Raw genomic sequence first — 27,083 nt, 5'->3', positions numbered from 1 at the left:
GACTCAATTTGTTAATTGCTGACATGATACAAGCCCCACTGGTGCTCTGAGCAGCTGCAGTATTTAAAATGCTGGTGAGAATATCTAGCTATGCTTCACATGCACGTGCAGAGAAAAATGTTAACACCAAAACAGTGATAACTTTTACTAGAGGCATTTTTGCCAATACATCTATATTGCAAATATGTTTCTATTCAAAGATGTAACTTATCTATGTGCATTTAAATTTTGACCAGAATATCCCTTTAATTTCCGGCACACCCAGATTTTCCAGCACACTGGAAAGATAGAAAGATATCTTTAGATGTATTACCTTTGATACTATCAAACAAAACCAGTGTGAAGGTGACTTGGAAAAGAAATTACGAATTGCACAATCAGCGAGTGCATAAAAAAAAGACAATACAATAGCACCTATGAATCAGGAGATTTTTTTCTAATTACAAAATCTACTTCAATTTGCCAGCCCCCTGTGTCATGTGACAACCATCAGCCAATCACTGATTTATATACACTGTGAGCTCTTGCACATGCTCAGTAGTAGGTGGTGCCTCTGAAAAGGGCGAGTACAAAAAGACAATTTGAAGTAAATTGGAAACCTTCTTAAAATTACACGCTCTATCTGAATTATGAAAGTTTAATTTTAACTTTAGTGTCCCTTTATAAAAGATCTGTTTATTGTGGCTCCTTTTTTTAATATTTAAATATGTATGTGAAGTAATAAATGTTATATATATATATATATATATACAGTATATACACACACGATGATTGGAGTAGCCGTGTTAGTCCAGTGATCAAAACACCAAAATAACAGATAATAGCAGAAGTATTGCTTCAGACTTGAGAAACAGAAGAATATCAGGAAAGTGTGTCTACTTATAAATATATAGTTTTTCCAATAAAAAAGTATCATTGCTCAAGGCAATACTTTATTTTGGTATCTATTATATATATATATATATATATATATATATATATATATATATATATATATATATATATATATATATATATATATATATATATAGATAGTAGACATGTGCGATTCGATTCGGTCCGAATCGAAATTCGGACGAATTTGTCGAATTCAGAGATTCGGATCAATTTGAATTTCCGAATTGCGGTAGTGCCGAATCTACTGAATAAATCCAAATCGATTCGAATTTATTCGGTAGATTCGGATGGATTTGGATGGCCGTGTATTACACTAGTATTGTACAGTATACTAGTGTAATACACAGCAAATCCCACTTAACACTGACCGAAATTCCGAATCGATTCGAACCAAACCGAATTTTTCACGAATCCGAAAGAATCCGAATGAATCCAAAACAAATTCATATATATATATATATATATTTGTGTATATATATATATATATACACAAATATATACATATATATATATACACACACATATATATATATATATATATATATATATATATATATATATATATATATATATATATATAAAAAGCTTAACTGTGTTGATGACAGCTATGTTTTGCTTGGGGAATATATCTATTCAGATGATTATAAAGACTGGCTGTTGGAGATTGCCAGTGATGTCCTACTTGAAAGCAATGTCCAGGAGATGCAATCATACCCACTAATTTGTATTGATTTTAATAGACTGTTTGTAAGGTTGTTTCAAAGAGAAAGATTGCATGCAACAGTATTAGTTATGTGCCGTGTTCTAATCCTGTTTTTTTTTTTTTTTGCTGACCTGATATTTCTCAGTGTATCACAATTGTTGGCATTTGCTGGTTGTTATTCGCTTCTAAGTCTGAGTGTGGATAAATTGATTCATGAAATAATTTATTTTGAATTATTAAATTGGCACCCAATTGATTATTGAAGAGAGTATCGGTTTGTGTAATTTTACCACTGACAAAGCTACCACTGTGTTGAATGTTAGGGGTGTACACATATATTTGTCCACATTCATCCATGCCAACTGTATTTTCAATCATTTTTATTCAGTGATTGTTGCTGTTGTTCTGTTATTAAATTGTGTCATACTCGGCTTTGGGCAGTCAACCCTTGGGGTCACCTTCTATTTAAGAGATACCCTACACATGGGTTATAGGTAAACATGGCATGTGTAAAGAAAACATGGCTGAGATTGTGTGTAACTGTATAACACCCTTTCAGTAAATTTTCATTTTCTTTGGAATTTGACCTTTTGAACTTTTTTTTTGACTGATGCTATTAAATCAGGCATTTAAGTTACTTTCTTGCTCAGTTGTATATAAGAGAGGGCAATCTTTAATATATTACAGTTGGTATTTCTTTGTAAAAAACTTTTTGTTTTTTTATACTTGTGCGGTGTATTTCATATATATTACATACCACTAGGGCACAAACATGCACTTTCTCATAGCATCAACATCAAAATAGCTTTAATTAAACATGCAAAAACAATTTTTTGACATGTTTAAATAATGGTCTTTTGTAAATATTTAGAGTCTAATATATTTTTAAGTATTTACTTGGCATCCATTTTGGCAATCTCTTGTTCGCAGTCTGATGGCATTTTTTAAGACTATATAATTAGAAATACATTTTATATTAAGTGCTCTATAAAACTTTAATATTATCTTCTAAATTTAAAGGGATAATTAAAGGGAAATGTAAAGGGACATTTTTCTTTCATGATTAAGATAGAACATACCATTTTAAACAACTTTCTAATTGACTTCTATTTTAAAATTTTCTTTGTTCTCTTGGTAACTTTTGTTGAAAAGCAGGTACGTATCCTTAGGAGCCGACCCAATTCTGTAGTACTATATGGCAGCAGTTTTGCAAGAATGTTATCCATTTGCAAGAGCACTAGATGGCAGCCCTATTTCCTGGCATGTAGTGCGCCAGATGCCTACCTAGGTATCTCTTCAAAACAGAATATAATGGGAACGAAGCAAATTTGATCATAGAAGTAAATTGAAAACGTTTTAAAAATGATATGCTCTGTCTGAAACACAAAAGAACATTTATGAGTTTCATATTCCTTTAATAGAGCAGTTTGAAAACTAAAGTATGCTATGTAATTGTCTTTAAAGGTTCAATATTAAGAAAAAACTGTGCTTATTTGTTAGAACATGTAATGTATGCATTATTGAGCCTACTTGACAATTTGCTAAAACATCATAATGGTTAACACATAGCTAAAGTCCTGCTTTGGAGCTGCAACCATTGCCACTCCCATGCAGACCATGTCTGCTGAGCCAATCACGAATGTCAGTTGCACGTAGCTACCAATCACAAATCGTGTTCTGCTTGGGAGATGCAATGTGTGCGGTTTCTAAGTTGGACTTTACCTATGTATCTAACCTCCGTTACAATTGTTAGAAAATAAATAACGTTAAAAATGTCAAGAATAAATTGCAATATGCAACATGTTTCTGGCCAGTGCATGTAAAGTTTGCTTCATTACTTGAAAATAAGATTTAAAAACCCCTTATGGGCACATGAAGGGTTCCCTACCTCTGTATAACAGCTGCCGAATCATTTTCTCGTTTTCTTCTCTTTCTCTCGGCATAGCCTCGAAAGGCCCTGAGAAAGCGTTTTTTTAATGTCATTATAACAACCCATTAAAAATGATAAACCAAAAAACACACACGACAGCTGAACCTGACACACACCATGACACAGGGAAATGCACAGACAATATGGAAACAGAAGCACAGCCAGTCCAAAATCGGAGGGATAGGGCCATATACAGACCCATTTTACACAGGTTCAGCAGGACATACTTAAAGGGACAGTCAAGTCCAAAATAAACTTTCATGATTCAGATAGTGCATGTAATTTTAAACAACTTTCCAATTTACTTTTATTACCAATTTTGCTTTGTTCTCTTGGTATTCTTATTTGAAAGCTAAACCTAGGAGGCTTATATGCTAATTTCTTAGACCTTGAAGGCCGCCTCTAATCTGAATGCATTTTGACAGTTTTTCACCACTAGAGGGCGTTAGTTCATGTGTGTCATATAGATAACATTGAGCTCACGCACCTGAAGTTACCTAGGAGTCAGCACGAATTGGCTAAAATGCAAGCCTGTCAAAAGAACTGAAATAAGGGGGCAGTCTGCTGAGGCTTAGATACAAGGTAATTACAGAGGTAAAAAGTGTATAATTATAACTGTGTTGGTTATGCAAAACTGGGGAATAGGTCATAAAGGGATTATCTATCTTTTTAAACAACAAAAATTCTGGTGTTGACTGTCCTTTTAAAGATACACGTGTGCACATAATCCCCACATTGGTCAATAACTTCAAATAGTTTTCTAAAGGAATTTAACCTTTATTTTCCCCCCTAAAAAAACAGATTTGGGGAAGAGTGCCGATGCTCTATCTGAATTTACTACCTGTCAGTGCGCATGCTCGGTATCACGTAATCGCACTCCACCAATGTTAAAAAGGAATGTGTGGAAAGTGATTATGTGATCAGCAGCATGCACACTGAGTGGTAGCAAATTCTGATAAGGAAGTTGTGCTGTCGGATTTTGCTGCTGGTAATAAATGCGCGCATGCACAGTTCAATCACTTGTCACGGTCGACGATAAAATCGTGTCCTACACACATATTTAAATATAATTTTTATATGGAATCTGTATTTATATCTTTTCTCACTTTATATTGTCACAGTGGATAATGAAACACCACACAAACACACACACACACACATATATATATATAATTATACATATATACACACTGAGAAAATATATAAATACATTCCATATAGAAATTGTATATAAATATGTGTGTAGGACATGCTTTTATTGTCTGTGACAAGTGATTAAACTACATTTATTGCCAGCGGCAATATACGACAGGACAACTTCCTTATCAGAAGTTGTAGCAAAATCTAATAGAAAATCGGTTTCCACCAATTAAGCTATGGGAGTTTTCACGATCATCCATTGAGTGTGTATACTGCAGTATTAGTTGTGCACAAACATAGATTTCCTGCTAGTTTCAAATTAAATACCTTTCTTAATGCAAAAAGGTAATGTTTAGTTGCTACTCTTTCATATGCATAATGAAAAAGTTTTGAGTATAAAATTATTTTAATAGCATAGACACCTTGCCTACAACTCTGCAATGAGATGCAAAACCTCAACATTAATGTAAATGTGGTTCTTTTTAGTTAAATGTGTAAAATAAATAAACATTTTGTAAATTTATATTTGTACACTATTTCACTACTACAGTGCTCCTACCATACAATTAGAAGTAAACACTAGGTAAAATCTAAACTTGGATAAAAGCGAAACGCGTTAGCAAGTAAGACTTATTTTTTGGCTTAACTATCTGTTTTTGATGTCCTTTCTTTTTAAAAAGATGCATCCCAGTACCCCAAATAAGTTCTGAGCAGTTCCACTGGATGACAATGTAATCAGTCATCAGCCAGGATATTGGAGAATCTATTTATAAGCACTCAGATTTTGTTTTAACACTATGGGTATCAAATGATATATAATTTGGTGGCTGCTGACTTTATAATTAATAATTTGGTGGCTGCTGACTTCCAAATTCATTTGACAGCCTTTTTTATTCAAACGACATATATGTCATTTGAATAAAAAAAGCTGTCAAATGAATTTGGAAGTCAACAGCCACCAAATTATAAATTAACTAATTTAATAAAATACTAAATAGTAGCTACAGAATTTAGGGTTTTCTTGTACTCATTCATCTAAGACTACATTTTTTAGAAAGGAGTGACATATTTTTATATAAAGGGGACATTTGTCTCAAAAAGGATAAATAATAATATAATTTAAAAGAGGAGTGGTACACAAAAACTATATGTTCATTTTCTTAAAGGGAAATTAAACCCAATTTTTTTCTTTTATGATTCAGATAGATAATATAATTTTAAACAAGTTTCCAATTTACTTCTATTGTTAAATGTGCTTCCTTCTCTTGTTATTCTTTGTAGAAGAGATATCTAGATAGGTAGCGTGTACATCCATGAAAGACTACATGACAGGAACTAGTGCTGCCATCTAGTGCTCTTGATAATGTATAACATTGTTGCAAAACTGCTGCCATACAGTATTGCAGACACGTGTACTCTCCTGAGCTTTCAGAATCATTAAAGTAAGATTTTGGGTTTCATGTCCCTTCAAGCTCTATATTTATATCTTTAATAAAAAATAATAAAGTGTAGTACATGTTAAAATAGCCTATTTTGCATACAGAAATGAAATAAAAAATAGTATTGGACTATTTAGCAGCTATCTACAAAGGCCATTTAAAGGGACAAGGTAGTCACAATTACATTTTTATGATTCAGATAGAAAACGCAATTTTAAAAGACTTTTCTCTTTACTTCTATTATCAAATTTACATTTGCACTTTTATGTCCCTTTAAAGGGACACTCAAGTCAAAATAAACTTTTATGATTCAGATACAGCAGCAGTTTTAAGACACTTTCCAATTTACTTGCATTATCAAATTTTGCACAGTCTTTTTATATTTACACTTTCTGGGGAACAAGATCCTACTGAGTGTGTGCACAAGCTCACAGGGTATACGTATACTAGTCTGTGATTGGCTGATGTCTGTCACATGATACAGGGGGCCGGACAATGGGAGAAAAATGTGGAAGACAACAAATCTACTGCTTATTTGAAATTCAGAGTAAGTGTTATTGTATTGTCTTTTTATTATGCACTTGTTAATTATGTAATTCTACTGCACTGTGTCGTCCTTTAAGATAGTTTTATTTTTAAATGCATATTCTTAATCTCCTAATAACTAAATAACAGTTTATTGAGCATCAGAAGTTCTGCAAATCATCTCCCTAACTGGATACTGTCTGCCTTCTATTCCATTGTTGTGACTCACTATACAATTTCAATAAACATTATCTTAAAGGGACATGGAACCCAATTTTTTCTCTTTCATGATTCAGATAGAGCATACAATTTGATACAACTTTCCATTTTAGTTCTATTAACTAATTGTCTTCCTTTGTTGAAGGAGCAGTAATGCACTACTGGGAGCTAGCTAAAAGCCAATGACAAGAGGTATATATGTGCAGCCACCAATCAGCAGCTTCTTAGCATACCTAGGTATACTTTTCAATGAAGGATACAAAGAGAACAAAACACATTAGATAATATAAATAAATGGAAAGTTTCATGTCCCTTTAAATACAAGTTATTGTTAATACAAATTATTATTTAAAGTCTCTGTTCCGTAGAATGATATTAACCACCAAACATGGCAATTGCAACAATAGGACTTCAGTAAAGCCTTACCCAAGTACAGTAAAAGAGCTACTCTTGGTAGTTATTTAGTGAGCTGAAAACACAGGGGTGAGGAGGCATATTTAAAGGGACATTGCACTCTTAAATGTTCTCTTCTTTAATTTGTTCCTAAAGGTCTATTTTACCTGATGGAATGTATTTTATTGTTTGCAAACTGCTCATCTACCTTAATTTTGTTTTATGAAATAGCTGCTATTGTCTGTAGAAACCACCACCAGTGGTGGAGTGGTGTGTGTGTGTGTGTGTGGGGGGGGGGGGGGGGGGCTAGGTAGGACAAAGACAGATGTTTGTATCTAAAATTGCTGGTTGTGCCCAGCCATAAAAAGCATTTCAATACCTTACAATGTTTAGACATAGATAACATGAGCAGTTCTGCTTTACCTGCAGGCTCAGACCATTTTATGGGCATAGCCTTGAGAACAGCAGAAATCTGCTATTTCAAATAAAAAAATAAACATGAAGGAACAATTATCCTTACATGTAATACTCTGTAGTAAGTCACTGGAACATATTAGATGCAAACAGATTCTATAGTACAGTGTTCCTTTAAGCTTTTCTTAAAGGCCCATTGTATTGTGTTGTTCACTCTGATACATTCAGGTATTTTTCCTTACATATTGCCCATTTTGTTACCTATTAACCAATTGCTCTCTAGCTCTATCAACACACACAGCTTGAGGCAAAACCAAAAACCATTAGCCAGGAACAGCCAGATGGAAATGCAGAGGGAATCAAACAACTGTAGCCTTAAAGGGAAACAAAACCCAACATTTTTATTTTATGATTCAGATAAAATGTACGTTTAAGCAATTTTCCAATTTACTTTCGTTATTGATTTTGCTTCATTTTCTTGATATCCTTTATTGTAAAATGTAGCAATGCACTACTGGGAGTTAGCTGAACATATTGGTAAGCCAATGAAATGAGGCATATATGTGCAGCCACCAATCAGCAGCAAGCTCCCAGCCCACCTAGGTAAGCTTCTCAACAAAGGATACCTAGAGAACTAAGCAAATTAGGTAATAGAAGTAAATTGGAAAGCTGTCTAAAATTGTATTTTCTATTTGAATCATGAAAGAGACATTTTTGGATTTCATGTTCCTTTAAAGGCATAGTCTAGTCAAACTTAAACTTTCATGATTCAGATAGAGCAGCAATTTTATCCAACTTTCTAATTTACTTCTATTATCAATTTTTCTTTGTTATCTTGCTATCTTTATTTGAAAAAGCAAGAATGTCAGCATTGGAGATGGCCCATTTTTGGTTCAGAACCTGGGTAGCGCTTTCTGATTGGTGTCTAAATGAAGCCACCAATCAGCAAGCGCTACCCAGGTGCTGAACTAAAAATGGGCCGGCTCCTAAGCTTACATTCAAATAAAGATACCAAGAGAACAAAGAGAAATTGATAATAGGAGTATATTAGAAAGTTGCTTAAAATTGCTACTCTATCTGAATCATGAAAGTTTAATTTTTACTAGACTATGCCTTTATGGACAACGAACTCAAACCAACATTTTGGCTATAGCAGGATCTTGCTGTCCAATCTAGCGTTAATAGCAGTTTGCTCCTCTGAGTGGTGATGTCCGTGCTGAAGATATCGTTGGCCATAGTACCATTTGCTGAAGCAGGGGTCAAACAAGAGTGATACAATGCCAGGGTTGCTTGGTGGATCATATAGTTCAGTCACATTGAGTGACTGTCTAGTAATATGTATTTTACATCATCACTGTACTGCGCTGTTGTGGATATGGGGCTGTTAGAGGGGCTGTGGGGGGATTTGGGTCTGTTGTGAGGTTTAATGTGGATAAGGTAAAGGGAGTTGCAGGGCTAGTGGTCTGCTCTGACATCTGCTTTGGATACTGGGCTGAGAGACAGGCTGCAGGGTCTGGTCTGAGGACTGACTTGGGTATTGGGTTGTAGGGTTAGAGTCTGAGCTGATGTGGGGATGTGACTGACTGGGTTTACAGGGCCGGAGGTCTGATATAATGTGGGAATGTTGTTGACCGAGAGGCTGTAGGGCCAGGGATCTGATCGGATGTAGGCATAAGGCTGACAGAGGGGCTGCAGGGCAAGGAGTCTGATATAATGTGGGTATGGGGCTGACAGAGGGGGTGCAGGATCAGGGGTCTAATAAAATGTGGGCATGTGGCTGACAGAGGGGCTGCAGGGCAAGGGGTCTAATATATTGTGGATATGTGGTGGACAGAGGGGCTCCAGGGCAAGGGGTCTGATATATTGTGGATATGCGACGGACAGAGGGGCTGCAGGACCAGGGGTCTGATATAATGTGGGTATGGGGCTGACAGAGGGGGTGCAGGACCAGGGGAAGAGGGGCTTCAGGGCAAGGGGTCTGATATATTGTGGATATGCGACGGACCGAGGGGCTGCAGGGCCAGGGGTCTGATATAATGTGGGTATCGGGCTGACAGAAGGGGTGCAGGGCAACGGGTCTAATATATTGTGGATATGTGGTGGACAGAGGGGCTCCAGGGCAAGGGGTCTAATATAATGTAGGTATGTGGCTGACAGAGGGGCTGCAGGGCAAGGGGTCTAAAATAATGTAGGTATGTGGCTGACAGAGGGGCTGCAGGGCAATGGGTCTAATATAATGTAGGTAGGTGGCTGACAGAGGGGCTGCCGGGCTATTGGTCTGATTTTAAATCCAATGTGGAATCTGGAAGTCTGATCTGAGATATCTCTTTGTAAATCATCACAGGTCATCTAGTATTTATATGGAGGATAGTTATCAACCCTATATAAGTTGATACAACTCAGTAGTGGCTGAATTTGTGCAAGAGAGAGCTACATGATGTATGACCCGGCTATGCCTCATCTGTGTATAAAACACTTTTTGTAGACGACTGGGCTTCGGTCCTTCTATTACAACTCGTTGTGCTGCAGGACTCTCTGGAAACAGCTTCAATTATATTCCAGTGCAAAATGAATATTTAATTATTTGATCTATACTCATTTGCAGCAGTGATATATTCTTTCATTCCATCTTATGGTTCGTTAGTTTTATTGACTATTTTGTGTGTATGAACAGCAGCCTAATAACTTACAAAATCATCTAGACAAGTCAATAACTATAAACTGTCCCTTTAATTGATTATTTAAAGGGCAACTGTCATCACTTGAAGCCTCAATTGTTTCAATACATTTTCATTTGGTCTTTTTTTAAAGCTTTAAAGGGACATTAAATACTAGCCTAGTATTGAGGATAATCCCTGCTCCCTATAGTCAGGGGTCCGCCATGTTGAAATTTGCCTTTTTATTGCATTTCAGTGTTGACCTATTGGCACAAGTGCAGTAACTCTCCTACAGATACCTGCAGTGCAACCTAAGTTCCTAAATGGCAGCTCTGTACGTTGCAGGTCTTTTTAAGGAGTTTGTGTTACCAATAGCGCAGTCTTGGTGCCAGCGGTGAGACCTGCGCTATTATAAACATGGAAACCCTTAACGACATGGTCCATTGTGGTCAATATGATACTGGTTCAATAGTTTGCAAATGTACATATCCAAATGCCTTTAGTGATAAATTATAAAGTCATTTTGGAGTGATTATTTTTGTTTGAATGTTTTTCTCAATTTCAATTTCATGGGTTTGCGCACAGGCTACTTCCAAGACAACAAAGCCAAAGACACGTGAACAAATGTGGCATGCACTGATAGTGATGTACAGATGCGCGTCCATGCACAGGGGGTGAGCACTCATGGGTACAGATATTTAAAAGAGAAACACAATACTTACGAGATACTGAACATAGAGAAAGAAAGGGAAGAAAAAAAAGTGCAAATTAATTACTGGTTATTTACAATAACAATCAGTAGCATCACGTGATCATACGGTCATAGATTTTGACTGCAGTGAAGAAACAAATGTGTCTACATTTCCGTCTGCTGTTTAAACTTCATTAAAGGAGCACAAACCTGCAATAGGAAAATGCTCTAACATATTTATTGCACTATTGCTACAGAGCAGTAATGCACTACAGATCCTGAGATAAACAAGGGAGGCGATTGGTGATTATGCACATATGCCTCTACTGATTGGCTCAGCTACAATATTCAGCTCCACACAAGTAGTGCATTGCTGGTGTGTGTGTTGGGTGTGTGTAAAAAACATAGTTATTGGCAAACAATGGAACAATAAGTAAATGCTTTAATATATTTGAGTATTATTTATTGCAGTGTTATGTTCCTTTAAACGTCTAGGGTATCTTTATGCATATATCTGACATTCTTTAATTTCCATAAAGCTTTATGTACCACTTCTTTTGGAAGCCTATTGTATGGCCCAGATTTATCAAAGGATCTGGCTGCCAGCTCGCATGAGCGAACCTGCAACCGAGAGTTAAAAAGCAGTGGTCATCAGATCGTCGCTTCGTAACCCACTTAACCACCAATATGGCGCATCTAATTTCTTCCAAGACTTTTCCAACCAGGGAGATTGACTGTGCGGACGCAATGCTGGGCAGACAGGGGCAAAGATGTCCGCCCCCCTGTCCGCTAGACTTTGTTAAATCTGGCCCTATGTATCAACACACCTGCAAAGCGTTTCACTGTTAGTAGCCAATGTCTAACTGAGCTGTCGTGCTCAGCTGATGCAGTTTCTGATTGGCTGTAGCTATCTTTTTTTTTGAAAATTGGAAAAAAAAAAGCGCCGGAAGCATGCGGAGAGCAGGCAAAACTCCATGTTTTAAAATAAACATATTAATACAACTGGCAATTAAGACCTGATGGCGAGAAAGCACCTAAAATCTTTTGGGGGCTTTTTTTGAGCATTATATTGTAGTAGTGTATGTTTATTTAATTCACATCCTGTAACGTATAGCGCGATAAACAGCTCTCAAGCTAAAATTTGCCTTTCTAAAATTGATTGAGGGATCTCACAGTACTAACAAGACGTCTTGGATAATTTCGCAAAACCAGAGCGCTTTAGACCATCAGGCCCTTAGTAAAAAGTATCATTAAAGGGATATGAAACCCAAAATTTATCTTTCATGATTCAGATAGAGAATATAATTTTAAACAACTTTTCCATTTACTTGAATTATCAAATTTGCTTCATTCCTTTGGTATCCTTTTTTTGAAGGAACAGCAATGCACTACAGGAAGCTAGCTGAACAAATTTGGTGAACCAATGACAATTAGTAGCTAGCTCAGTGCAGCTCTTGCGCCTACCTAGGTATTATTTAAAAAAAAAAAAAAAAAGGATACCAAGAAAACAAAGCAAATTATATAATAGAAATAAACTGGATGTTGTTTAAAATTGCTTGCTCTATCTGAATCATGATTTTTGGGTTCCTTGTCTCGTTAAAGGGACACTGAACCCATACTTTTTCTTTTGTGATTCAGATAGAGCGTGCAATTTTAAGCAACTTTCTAATTTACTCCTATTATCAAATGTTCTTTATTCTCTTGGTATGTTTATTTGAAAAACAAGAATGTAAGTTTAGATGCCGGCCCATTTTTGGTGAACAACCTGGGTTGTCCTTGCTGATTGGACAGCGCCAATAAACAAGTGTTGTCCATGGTTCTGAACCAAACATTTGCTGGTTCCTTAGCTTAGATGCCTTCTTTTTCAAATAATGATAGCAAGAAAACGAAGAAAATTTGATAATAGAAGTAAATTAGAAAGTTGCTTAAAATTGCATGCTCTATCTGAATCATGAAAGAAAAAATTTGGGTTCAGTGTCCCTTTAAGCATAAATGATTTGTGTGTGAGCCTTATTTTACATCACTCACTTTTTAAATGCATTCATTTTCATAATGTAAAAATAAAACAAATTGCTTTATTTAAAGCATAAATTATCTTACATTAGCAACTATTTAAGATTCCTTTAAAAATATGATGAGTAGTATTTAGTTGTTATTTTTCATGTAGCAAAACAAATAAATAAATAAAGAATTTTTACCTAATTAAAAAAAATCCCCACATAAGCTGCTTTTATAGAAAATTCTGCACCCGTGAACAGAACAGAACCTGATAGATCAATACAGGCTGGAAAAAAAATGTCATTAGGTTTCTGCTTGTTCACAGTGTGTAAGAGACCAATGCTGAGATGCTGAGATGATTTCGCCCCAATTCTGTCAACATTTATACTGCGCTGATTGAACAAAATGCCAACTCAATGGGAAAAGCACAGGTGTATCTAAAAATACCTGCTCTGGCTGGCAGCAAAGTGTGTCCCTTTATGAACGCTTGCTGACATTAGAGATTTAATTTCAGTACACTACAACTGCTATTTAACATTTATGCCAGGGCTTGACAAATCTTAGACGCCAAGGAATTTTATTTTTAACTCTAAATTTTTGGACTATTAGATGTATATATACGCAAACACCCTCGCTGGCTCCTAAACATTTTTTTTTTAATTCTCTGTGTATTATAAAAAATATTATGCTAATACTGCAGTGATAACAAAATACTATGATTTTGATGCACAGAACAAAGGACAACGTTATGGTTTAACTTGTGCAGGATATTTCAGATGCGCTAAATAAGTTGTTTCTGAAAAGAGTGATGCTAGAGTAAAAGGTTATAAATGAAGAATAGATGGTTCAGAAATTGTTTGAACTTCACAAAGGTCTAGGAATGATCCAGAAAGTTTGAGTTTCTATTTGTGTGTTCGGGTTTGACGCTGAGTCAGGCCCAGACATACAGATGTCTTGGTTTGGAGGGAAACAGCTACAGCCAAAGAGGTGACATTGTGCATTTGCAACAAACTGCAGATGCCTACAGTTATTTCTCTTTAGTGTGTGTGTGTCTGTGTGGGATTGTGTGTGTGAGTGTGTGTGTTTTTGTGCAAGTGTCTGTGTGTGAGACTGGGTGTGTTTTGTGTTTGTCTTTCTGTGTGTGGGTCTGTGAGAGTGTGTGTGAGAGAGAGAGAGAGTGTGAGTGAGAGAGTGTGAGTGGGTGTGTGAGAGAGAGAGAGAGAGAGAGAGAGAGTGTGTGAGAGAATGTGTGTGTGTGTGTGTGTGAGTGTCTGTGTGTGAGAGAGAGTGAGTTTGAGAGTGCAGAGTGTGTGTGTGAGAGTGTGTGTAAGATAGAGTGTGTGTGTGAGAGTGTGTGTAAGATAGAGAGAGTGTGTGTGAGAGTGTGTGTAAGATAGAGAGAGTGTGTGTGAGAGTGTCTGTGAGAGAGTAAGTGTCTGTGTGTCTGTGAGAGAGAGTGTGTGTAAGATAGAGAGTGTGTGTGTGAGAGGGAATGTGTGTAAGAGCATCAGTGTCTTTGTGTGTGTCTGTAAAAGAGTGAGTGTGAGAGAGAGAGTGTGTGTGTGAGGAAATGTGTGAGAGGGAACGTGTGAGAAGAAGCGTGTGAGAAGCAACGTATGAGAGGGAATGTGCGAGAGGGAATGTGTGTGAGAGGGAATGTGTCTTTCTGTGTGTGTGTGTGAGAGAGAGAGAAAGAGAGAGTGAGAGTGAGAGTGTGTGTGTGAGAGGAAATGTGTGTGAGAGGGGATGTGTGAGAGGGAACGTGTGTCAGAGCGTTAGTGCCTTTGTGGGTGTCTGTGAGAGAGAGTGAGTGTGAGAGTGTGTGTAAGATAGAGTGTGTGTGAGAGTGTCTGTGAGAGAGTAAGTGTCTGTGTGTCTGTGAGAGAGAGTGTGTGTAAGATAGAGAGTGTGTGTGTGAGAGGGAATGTGTGTAAGAGCATCAGTGTCTTTGTGTGTGTCTGTAAAAGAGTGAGTGTGAGAGAGAGAGTGTGTGTGTGAGGAAATGTGTGAGAGGGAACGTGTGAGAAGAAGCGTGTGAGAAGCAACGTATGAGAGGGAATGTGCGAGAGGGAATGTGTGTGAGAGGGAATGTGTCTTTCTGTGTGTGTGTGTGAGAGAGAGAGAAAGAGAGAGTGAGAGTGAGTGTGAGAGTGTGTGTGTGAGAGGAAATGTGTGTGAGAGGGGATGTGTGAGAGGGAACGTGTGTCAGAGCGTTAGTGCCTTTGTGGGTGTCTGTGAGAGAGAGTGAGTGTGAGAGTGTGTATGAGGGAATGTGTGTGAGAGCGTTAGTGTCTTTGTGTGCATCTGTGAGAGGGAGTGAGTGTGTGTGTGTAGAAATGTGTGTGAGAGTGTTAGTGTCTTTGTGTGTGTAGGAATGTGTGTGAGTGTTAGTGTCTTTGTGTGTGTCTCAGAGAGAGAGTGAGTGTGAGAGAGTGTGTGTGAGATAAAGAGTGTGTATGAGAGTGTGTGAGGGAGCGTTAGTGTCTTTGTGTGTATCTGTGTGAGAGAGTGAGTGTGAGTGTGTGTGTGAGACAAAGAGTGTGTATGAGAGTGTGTGTATGAGGGAATGTGTGTGAGAGCGTTAGTGTCTTTGTGTGCATCTGTGAGAGAGAGTGTGTGTGTAGGAATATGTGTGAGAGTGTTAGTGTCTTTGTGTGTGTAGGAATGTGTGTGAGAGTGTTAGTGTCTTTGTGTGTGTCTCAGAGAGAGACAGTGAGTGTGAGAGAGTGTGTGTGAGATAAAGAGTGTGTATGAGAGTGTGTGAGAGAGCGTTAGTGTCTTTGTGTGTATCTGTGAGAAAGAGTGTGTGTGTGTGTGTGTGTGTGTGAGACAAAGAGTGTGTGTGAGTGTGAGTCTTTGGGGTCTATTTATTAATGTGATCCGCTATAGCGAACCATGTCCACCGCACATCAATAAATGCCGACAGCATACGCTGTCGGCATTTATCATTGCACCAGCAGTGAACTGCTGGTGCAATACCGCCTCCTGCAGATTTGTGGCCAATCGGCTGCTAGCAGGGGGTGTCAATCAGCCCGATCGTACATAATCGGGCGCATTGCTATACGCCGCCTCAGAGCCGCGTATGAGTTTAGGAGCAACGGTCTTAAGACCGCTGCTTCTTAACTCCTGTTTCCGGCAACCCTAAAGGCTCGCGCGGAAACAAGAGGAACAGGGGCCATTCGGCCCTTGTTAAATAGACCCCTTTGTGTGTGTCTGTGAGTGAGTGTGAAAGTGTGTGAGAGAGAGTGTGTGAGAGAAAGAGTGTGTGTGTGAATATCTATCTAAGAGTTTGTATTTATGTGCAAGTTTACATAGTGCACACTCTGCAATTTTGTTTTTGCTGTGCATGACGCAAGAGTATTCAGGTTCGACCTGAACTAAAGGTGCCAACCCTAGACTGACCTCTGAGCAGAAGTAGTCTGAATAAATACACTAAAGCAATTGAAGAATGCCAGAGATATGCAGAGTAAGCATACATTTTTTGTAGGTAACATTGGCATACTAGGTGGCCTATTGAGTGGGATCTGTAATCAAAATTAGTTTTTTTTTTATTACTTGCTTTTAGCTGTTTAAGAAATGTGTCACCGAGTTTGGAAACTCAAAAATCTTTTTTTTTTTTTTTTTCATTTGAAATTTCGTTTGAATTTGAAAATCAATAATTATTTTACCAGGAACATTATTTTTGTTGTCAACACATAAAACTAAGATATATCTCAGTTATAAAAGAGATGGGAAAAAAAAAAAAAAACCTCCAAAATAAAACAACTTTTTGTATATATATTTAACAGATGTATTTGCTTATCAAGTTGTGAACACTACAGCAAGTGATATGGTAAATTTTGGTCATTAGAGACAAATTAGTTTAGTCTGTAATTATGGGGCTCCTTAACTAGTCCGCCTGCTCTGAGTGGCGGACAGCAATCAACCCGATCGAATATGATCAGGTTGATTGACACCCCCTGGATTGGCCGCGAATCTGCAGGGGGCGACATTGCACAATCAGTTCACCAGAACTGCTTGTGCAATGATAAATGCCGACAGCGTATGCTGTCGGCATATATCGATGTCAGTCGGACATGATCCGCTCAGACTGAAGATAAAGCAGACCCTGTGTGTTTTATATGTACTGAAGATGTTACTCACGCTTGCATAGTTGTAGTGGCAGTCTGAAAGGTAAAAAGGTTTTCTTTAGGGAACCATGTTCTGATAGGCACATCATCTGTCAGAGAGAAGGCGGGTGGGGAGGAAATGAAGGATATATATGTATATGCATAAGAAATAAATCCATTAAAAAAAGCCAAACATTCTAAAGTCCCTTCATTTCTGCAGTGAAAAGCATAGATCACTGTTTCACATACTGTATAGGACAAACTGATGTAAAAAAAATAATAATATTTGTATACATTTTAAATATATTTACAAGTTTTGAGCAGATCAACAGATAAGTTACAAAGCTGACATTACAGTTAAGGAGTCTGGGTAGTGATATGTAAATTATGCTTAAAGGGACATTCCGGTCAAAACTGAAATGCACATAGATAAATTACATCTTTTAATATAAACATATTTGCAGTATAGATGTATTGGCACAAAATGCTTCTAGTAAAAGTTATCACTGTTTTAGTGTTAATGTTTTTTTATGCACGTGCATGTGAAGCATAGCTATTCTCAGTGTACCAGCATTTTAAATACTGCAGCTGCTTAGAGCGCAGTGAGTTGTTACCAAAAGTGCTGTGTTGGGTTCCAATTTCTTTCATGTAATTAGCAAGAGTCCATGAGCTAGTGACGTATGGGATATACATTCCTACCAGGAGGGGCAAAGTTTCCCAAACCTTAAAATGCCTATAAATACACCCCTCACCACACCCACAATTCAGTTTTACAAACTTTGCCTCCGATGGAGGTGGTGAAGTAAGTTTGTGCTAGATTCTACGTTGATATGCGCTCCGCAGCAAGTTGGAGCCCGGTTTTCCTCTCAGCGTGCAGTGAATGTCAGAGGGATGTGAGGAGAGTATTGCCTATTTGAATGCAGTGATCTCCTTCTACGGGGTCTATTTCATAGGTTCTCTGTTATCGGTCGTAGAGATTCATCTCTTACCTCCCTTTTCAGATCGACGATATACTCTTATATATACCATTACCTCTGCTGATTCTCGTTTCAGTACTGGTTTGGCTTTCTACAAACATGTAGATGAGTGTCCTGGGGTAAGTAAATCTTATTTTCTGTGACACTCTAAGCTATGGTTGGGCACTTTATTTATAAAGTTCTAAATATATGTATTCAAACATTTATTTGCCTTGACTCAGAATGCTCAACATTCCTTATTTTTCAGACAGTCAGTTTCATATTTGGGATAAATGCATTTGTTTCAATCATTTTTTCTTACCTTAAAATTTTTTGACTTTTTCCCTGTGGGCTGTTAGGCTCGCGGGGGCAGAAAATGCTTCATTTTATTGCGTCATTCTTGGCGCAGACTTTTTTGGCGCAAATTTTTTTTTCTGTTTCCGGCGTCATACGTGTCGCCGGAAGTTGCGTCATTTTTTGACTTTTTTTGCGTCAAAAATGTCGGCGTTCCGGATGTGGCGTCATTTTTGGCGCCAAAAGCATTTAGGCGCCAAATAATGTGGGCGTCTTTTTTGGCGCTAAAAAATATGGGCGTCATTTTTTGTCTCCACATTATTTAAGTCTCATTATTTATTGCTTCTGGTTGCTAGAAGCTTGTTCACTGGCATTTTTTTCCCATTCCTGAAACTGTCATTTAAGGAATTTGATCAATTTTGCTTTATATGTTGTTTTTTTCTTTTACATATTGCAAGATGTTCCACGTTGCAACTGAGTCAGAAGATACTTCAGGAAAATCACTGCCCAGTGCTGGAGCTACCAAGCTAAGTGTATCTGCTATAATTTTTGGTATCTGTTTCTCCAGCTGTTGTTTGTAATGAATGTCATGACAAACTTATTAATGCAGATAAAATTTCCTTTAGTACTGTTACATTACCTGTTGCTGTTTCGTCAACATCTAATTTTCAGAGTGTTCCTGATAACATAAGAGATTTTATTTTTTAAATCCATTAAGAAGGCTATGTCTGTTATTTCTCCTTCTAGTTTACATAAAAGTCTTTTAAAACTTCTCTTTTTTCAGATGAATTTTTAAATGAACATCATCATTCTGATACTGATAATGGTTCTTCTGGTTCAGAGGTTTCTGTCTCAGAGGTTGATGCTGATAAATCTTTGTATTTGTTCAAGATGGAATTTATTCGTTCTTTACTTAAAGAAGTGTTATTTGCATTAGAAATAGAGGATTCTGGTCCTCTTGATACTAAATCTAAACGTTTAAATAAGGTTTTTAAATCTCCTGTAGTTATTCCAGAAGTGTTTTATCTCCCTGATGCTATTTCTGAAGTAATTTCCAGGGAATGGAATAATTTGGGTAATTTATTTACTCCTTCTAGACGTTTAAGCAAATTATATCCTGTGCCATCTGACAGATTAGAGTTTTTTGGGACAAAAATCTCTAAGGTTATGGGGCTGTCTCTACTCCTGCTAATGTACTACTATTCCTACGGCAGATAGTACTTCATTTAAGGATCCTTTAGATAGGAAAATTGAATCCTTTCTAAGAAAAGCTTACTTATGTTCAGGTAATCTTCTTAGACCTGCTATATTTTTAGCGGATGTTGCTGCAGCTTCAACTTTTTGGTTAGAAGCTTTAGCGCAACAAGTAACAGATCATAATTTTATAGTATTATTATTATTCTATAACATGCTAATAATTTTATTGGTGATACCATCTTTTGATATCATTAGAGTTGATGTCAGGTATATGTCTCTAGCTATTTTAGCTAGAAAAGCTTTATGGATTAAACTTGGAATGCTGACATGTCTTCTAAGTCAACTTTGCTTTCCCTTTCTTTCCAGGGTAAATAATCATTTTCGTTCCTTTCCTCACAACAAGGAACAAAAGCCTGATCCTTCATCCTCAGGAGCGGTATCAGTTTGGAAACTATTTCCAGTTTGGAATATATCCAAGCCTTATAGAAACCTATAGCCAGCTCCTAAGTACCTATGAAGGTGCGGCCCTTATTCCAGCTCAGCTGGTATGGGGCAGATTACGTTTTCTTCAAAGAAATTTGGATCAATTCTGTTCTTAATCTCTGGTTTCAGAAACATTGTTTCAGAAAGGTACAGAATTGGCTTCAAGTTAAGGCCTCCTGCTAAGAGATTCTTTTCTTTCCCGTGTCCCAGTTAACACAGCAAAGGCTCAGCATTTCTGAAATGTGTTTCAGATCTAGAGTTGGCTGGAGTATTTATGCCAGTTCCAGTTCTGGAACAGGGGCTGGGGTTTTATTTTATCTCTTCATTGTACCAAAGAAGGTCAATTCCTTCAGACCAGTTCCGGATCTATCATTATTGAATCGTTATGTTAGGATACCAACATTCAAGATGGTTACTGTAGGACTATCCTGCCTTTTGTTTAGCAAGGGCATTATATGTCTACAATAGATTTACAGGATGTGTATCTGCATATTCCGATTCATCCAGATCACTTTTAGTGTCTGAGATTCTCTTTTTAGACAAGCATTACCAGTTTTGTGGCTCTACCGTTTGGCCTAGCCTCAGTTCCAAGAATTTTTTTCAAAGGTTCTCGGTGCCCTTCTTTCTGTAATCAGAGAATAGGGTTTTGGTATTTCCTTATTTGGACGATATCTTGGTACTTGCTCAGTCTTCTCATTTTCGAAGAATGTCATACGAATCGACTTGTGTTGTTTCTTCAAGTTCATGGTTGGAGGATCAATTTACCAATCAGTTCATTGATTCCTCAGACAAGGGTAACCTTTTTAGGTTTCTAGATAAATTCAGTGTCTATGACTCTGTCCTTGTCAGACAAGAGAAGTTTAACATTGATATCAGCTTGTCAAAACCTTCAGTCACAATCATTCCCTTTGGAAGCCTTTTGCATGGAAATGTTGGGTCTTAGGACTGCCGCATCAGATGCGATCTCCTTTGCTCGTTTTCACATGCGACCTCTTCAGCTCTGTATGCTGAACCAATGGTGCAGGGATTACTCAAAGATATCTCAATTAATATCTTTAAACCGATTTTACGACACTCTCTGACATGGTGGACAGATCACCATCGTTTAGTTCAGGGGGCTTCTTTGTTCTTCCGACCTGGACTATAATCTCAACAGATGCAAGTCTTACAGGTTGGGGAGCTGTGTGGGGGTATCTGACGGCACAAGGGGTTTGGGAATCTCAGGAGGTGAGATTTCCGATCAATATTTTGGAACTCCGTGCAATTTTCAGAGCTCTTCAGTCTTGGCCTCTTCTGAAGAGAGAGTTGTTCATTTGTTTTCAGATAGACAATGTCACAACTGTGGCATACATCAATCATCAAGGAGGGACTCACAGTCCTCTGGCTATGAAAGAAGTATCTCGAATTTTGGTTTGGGCGGAATCCAGCTCCTGTCTAATCTCTGCGGTTCATATCCCAGGTATGGACAATTGGAAAGCGGATTATCTCAGTCGCCAAACGTTGCATCCGGGCGAATGGTCTCTTCACCCAGAGGTATTTCTTCAGATTGTTCAAATGTGGGAACTTCCAGAAATAGATCTGATGGCTTCTCATCTAAACAAGAAACTTCCCAGGTATCTGTCCAGATCCCGGGATCCTCAGGCGGAGGCAGTGGATGCATTATCACTTCCTTGGAAGTATCATCCTGCCTATATCTTTCCGCCTCTAGTTCTTCTTCCAAGAGTAATCTCCAAGATTCTGAAGGAATGCTCGTTTGTTCTGCTGGTAGCTCCGGCATGGCCTCACAGGTTTTGGTATGCGGATCTTGTCCGGATGGCCTCTTGCCAACCGTGGACTCTTCCGTTAAGACCAGACCTTCTGTCGCAAGGTCCTTTTTTCCATCAGGATCTGAAATCCTTAAATTTAAAGGTATGGAGATTGAACGCTTGATTCTTGGTCAAAGAGGTTTCTCTGACTCTGTGATTAATACTATGTTACAGGCTCGTAAATCTGTATCCAGAGAGATATATTATAGAGTCTGGAAGACTTATATTTCTTGGTGTCTTTCTCATCATTTTTCTTGGCATTCTTTTAGAATACCGAGAAGATTACAGTTTCTTCAGGATGGTTTAGATAAGGGTTTGTCCGCAAGTTCCTTGAAAGGTCAAATCTCTGCTCTTTCTGTTCTTTTTCACAGAAAGATTGCTATTCTTCCTGATATTCATTGTTTTGTACAAGCTTTGGTTCGTTTAAAGCCTGTCATTAAGTCAATTTCTCCTCCTTGGAGTTTGAATTTGGTTCTGGGGGCTCTTCAAGCTCCTCCATTTGAACCTATGCATTCATTGGATATTAAATTACTTTCTTGGAAAGTTTTGCTCCTTTTGGCCATCTCTTCTGCCAGAAGAGTTTCTGAATTATCTGCTCTTTCTTGTGAGTCTCCTTTTCTGATTTTTCATCAGGATAAGGCGGTGTTGCGAACTTCTTTTGAATTTTTACCTAAGTTGTGAATTCCAACAACATTAGTAGAGACATTGTGGTTCCTTCATTATGTCCTAATCCTAAGAATTCTAAGGAGAAATCGTTGCATTCTTTGGATGTTATTAGAGCTTTGAAATATTATGTTGAAGCTACTAAGTCTTTCCGAAAGACTTCTAGTTTATTTGTTATCTTTTCCGGTTTTAGAAAGGCCAGAAAACTTCTGCCATTTCTTTGGCATCTTGGTTGAAATCTTTAATTCATCTTGCCTATGTTGAGTCGGGTAAGACTCCGCCTCATAGGATTACAGCTCATTCTACTAGGCCAGTTTCTACTTCCTGGGCGTTTAGGAATGAAGCTTCGGTTGATCAGATTTGCAAAGCGGCAACTTGGTCCTCTTTGCATACTTTTACCAAATTCTACCATTTTGTTGTATTTTCTTCTTCTAAAGCAGTTTTTGGTAGAAAAGTACTTCAGGCAGCGGTTTCAGTTTGAATCTTCTGCTTATGTTTTTCATTAAACTTTATTTTGGGTGTGGATTATTTTCAGCAGGAATTTATCCCTCCCTCTCTAGTGACTCTTGTGTGGAAAGATCCACATCTTGGGTAGTCATTATCCCATACGTCACTAGCTCATGGACTCTTGCTAATTACATGAAAGAAAACATAATTTATGTAAGAACTTACCTGATAAATTCATTTCTTTCATATTAGCAAGAGTCCATGAGGCCCGCCCTTTTTTGTGGTGGTTATGATTTTTTTGTATAAAGCACAATTATTCCAATTCCTTATTTTATATGCTTTCACACTTTTTTCTTATCACCCCACTTCTTGGCTATTCGTTAAACTGAATTGTGGGTGTGGTGAGGGGTGTATTTATAGGCATTTTAAGGTTTGGGAAACTTTGCCCCACCTGGTAGGAATGTATATCCCATACGTCACTAGCTCATGGACTCTTGCTAATATGAAAGAAATGAATTTATCAGGTAAGTTCTTACATAAATTATGTTTTTGCCTGGAATGTCATTTTAAAACACATGGATCTACAGTGGAATTCTGTGTACCGGGCAGTTATTTAGGAAAGATGGTCTGCTGAGTTTGGATATACTCATATAATAATTTTTTTCCACCTCCCAAGTGTTTTTCTTCTGTACTTTAAACATGTTTTTTCCCCAAAACTGATAATGATTTTATTTTCATGGATAAAAGCAGTAATTTTGAAACCTTTCCACTGGGAATCCTAATCCAATATTTTAAGATAATATCAAAGGGCAGATTTTCCTATGGGCTCCATAATTTTATGGAGACACTTGGACTGCAAACAAGTTTGGGAATTCCCTGCTTACAGAATGAAACTGCTATGAATCGATTCTAGTTGTCCAATCATGGTTTACCCACATTTCACACAATATACAAATACGTATTCTTACCAGAAACTTTATCTATACTGTACATGCGTTCCAGCTTTTTTCGTCGCCAGCCAGACTCATTCGCTTGATGTTGCTCCAAATCAAAAGAATGCTGTGTTGGCACAGTGAGCCGGGCACAATTGGGGCACTCCTTGGAGTTTTGTCGACTTCCTGACCAGCTTTTTGAAGGCCTTGTGATGTTGTGTGCGCTGCCTGAGTTCTGCAGAGGTTGGTGATGGTGGTGAAGCCTCTCTTCGTTCTCAGCTTTTATCACCACCAGCTCCATACTGTCACTCTCGTGGTCAGAAAGCATGGGTCTCTCTCCAGAGATGGTATAGACACGAGGTTTAGAACCTTCACTGGGGAGTTTCTCACCACGTTCCTCTGAGAAGCTCCTTTCTAGCTTGCTGTCTGAGATCGAAGAGAGACGGCGCTTGTTCTGGGAAGCTTGCAGCATTTCAGGGGAGTCTTCCTGAACAAGAAGATGGTCTGCAATATGGAAACATATTATCATATATTAAACATATGGTGATGTAACGTTTTTACAGCTCTAAGAGGGTGCTGGTTCAAGATAAATATCAAGCATATTAGTTAGATATTTTCTGATCTGGCTTCTGATGTGGGTTTAAGGCTGAAAGGGGATATATAGCCAAGGATCTGGTCTGACTTCTGATGTGGGTATAAGGCTGAGAGGGGATACATAGCCAGGAATCTGGTCTGACTTCTGATGTGAGTATAAGGCTGAAAGGGGATATATTAGCCAAGGATCTGGTCTGACTTCTGATGTGGGTATAAGGCTGGGAGGGGAAACATAGCCAAGGATCGGGTCTGACTTCTGATGTGAGTATAAGGCTGAGAGGGGATACATAGCCAAGGATCTGGTCTGACTTCTGATGTGGGTATAAGGCTGAGAGGAGATACATAGCCAGGGATCTGGTCTGACTTCTGATGTGGGTATAAGGCTGAGAGGGGATATATAGCCAAGGATCTGGTCTGACTTCTGATGTGGGTAAAAGGCTGAAAGGGGATACATAGCCAAGGATCTGGTCTGACTTCTAATGTGGGTAAAAGGCTGAGAGGGGATACATAGCCAAGGATCTGGTCTGACTTCTGATGTGGGTATAAGGCTGAGAGGGGATACTAGCCAAGGATCTGGTCTGACTTCTGATGTGGGTATAAGGCTGAGAGGGGATACATAGCCAAGGATCAGGTCTGACTTCTGATGTGGGTATAAGGCTGAGAGGGGATACATAGCCAAGGATCGGGTCTGACTTCTGATGTGGGTATAAGGCTGAGAGGGGATACATAGCCAAGGATCGGGTCTGACTTCTGATGTGAGTATAAGGCTGAGAGGGGATACATAGCCAAGGATCTGGTCTGACTTCTGATGTGGGTATAAGGCTGAGAGGAGATACATAGCCAGGGATCTGGTCTGACTTCTGATGTGGGTATAAGGCTGAGAGGGGATACTAGCCAAGGATCTGGTCTGACTTCTGATGTGGGTATAAGGCTGAGAGGGGATACATAGCCAAGGATCAGGTCTGACTTCTGATGTGGGTATAAGGCTGAGAGGGGATACATAGCCAAGGATCGGGTCTGACTTCTGATGTGGGTATAAGGCTGAGAGTGGATACATAGTCAAGGATCGGGTCTGACTTCTGATGTGGGTATAAGGCTGAGAGGGGATACATAGCCAGGGATCCGATCTGACTTCTGATGTGGGTATAAGGCTGAGAGGGGATATATAGCCAAGGATCTGGTCTGACTTCTGATGTGGGTATAAGGCTGAGAGGGGATACATAGCCAAGGATCTGGTCTGACTTCTGATGTGGGTATAAGGCTGAGAGGGGATACATAGCCAAGGATCTGGTCTGACTTCTGATGTGGGTATTAGGCTGAGAGGGGATACATAGCCAAGGATCTGGTCTGACTTCTGATGTGGGTATAAGGCTGAGAGTGGATACATAGCCAAGGATCTGGTCTGACTTCTGATGTGGATATAAGGCTGCGAGGGGCTGCAGAACAGAGGGTCTGATCTATGATGTAATCACATATGCACCTCCCAGCCTCATATTACTGCTCATCTAGTAATTTACTTTAGACAACTGGGCACCCTAATTCTACTAGTTCAATATATTTCTAATTTTCCCTCTTTTTTTTTTTTACTATCTGACCAATAAGCCACTGATATTTATTTTTTAAATTATTTTCTTTTTGCTGCTGTGTTTGCATTTTTATTCAATATAATAGACATTTCTCTAACTAATGATTAGGTGAAAGGCTGAATACAAACATTAGCCACAGAGTGGTATTTACAGCAATACGCTGAAGCTCAGACTTAATTAAAGCCTGTTCACTGATAATTAAAATTAGACTTCTAACACAATAACAACCAACAGCCTTTGGTCAACCTTATGACTCATTCCAGGTTTCAGTGATTTGTAGGGAATTGAATAAACGTCCCTATACGAGGGGAAGCTGCAAGGATTATCGTTATTTTTAAATAGCTCTGCCTATGCACAACAAAAATAAACACATTGGGAAATTGCTTGTCTGTTTCCTTCTGCAATAAAAAAAATAATAATTTAAAAATCAATCTGGATGAATCTAATCTCCCAACATAAACAAACTCCAGAAGCTTTAAAAGAGAAGATGCAAATGTTTGTGCAATAAAGATATTTTAGTGGAACCAATTTGTGAAATTACTGGCTATATAAAATAATGCTCAAATAATAAAAAAATTAGTTTTTCTGCATAAAAGTGTTCACGTGCAAAACCATTACATTTTTTTTAATGATCCGAATAGTCACTTCACTTTCTAGCAACGGGAAATATACTTTAGATTGTAAGCTTCTCAGGCAAGATGAAATGATGCTAAAATAATATTACAGTTCCTTAGCCACTTTGATAAGAGACACTATTTCTCTGATATACAAATGATTAAAGGGACACTGAACCCACATTTTTTCTTTCATGATTCAGATAGAGCATGCAATTTTAAGCAACTTTCTAATTTGCTCCTATTATAATTTTTTCTTCATTCTCTTGGTATCTGTTTGAAAAAGCAGGAATGTAAGCTTATGAGCCGGCCCATTTTAGGTTCAGAACCTGGGTAGCGCTTGCTGATTGGTGGCTGCATTTAGATAGCAAGAGAACTAAGAGAAATTGATAAGAAT

The 27,083-nt window shown here is 38.1% G+C and overlaps 1 protein-coding gene across 1 annotated transcript in view; it reads right to left on the bottom strand.

Annotated features, from left to right (window-relative positions):
• The window catches only part of NSMF (NMDA receptor synaptonuclear signaling and neuronal migration factor), an 84,239-nt gene that overhangs the window by 37,583 nt on the left and 19,573 nt on the right, over positions 1 to 27,083 (bottom strand). Inside the window, exons 3-6 of the mRNA XM_053696051.1 lie at positions 23,929 to 24,396; positions 17,150 to 17,225; positions 11,040 to 11,045; positions 3,489 to 3,557 (exon numbers count right to left, since the gene is read on the bottom strand). Coding sequence (XP_053552026.1) covers positions 3,489 to 3,557; positions 11,040 to 11,045; positions 17,150 to 17,225; positions 23,929 to 24,396 — 619 coding nt within the window. The remainder of the gene's footprint in view (positions 1 to 3,488; positions 3,558 to 11,039; positions 11,046 to 17,149; positions 17,226 to 23,928; positions 24,397 to 27,083) is intronic.

This window comes from Bombina bombina, chromosome 12, assembly GCF_027579735.1.
Source record: "Bombina bombina isolate aBomBom1 chromosome 12, aBomBom1.pri, whole genome shotgun sequence".
NCBI classification, from domain to species: domain Eukaryota; kingdom Metazoa; phylum Chordata; class Amphibia; order Anura; family Bombinatoridae; genus Bombina; species Bombina bombina.
This window is presented reverse-complemented; position numbering and strand designations above follow the sequence as displayed.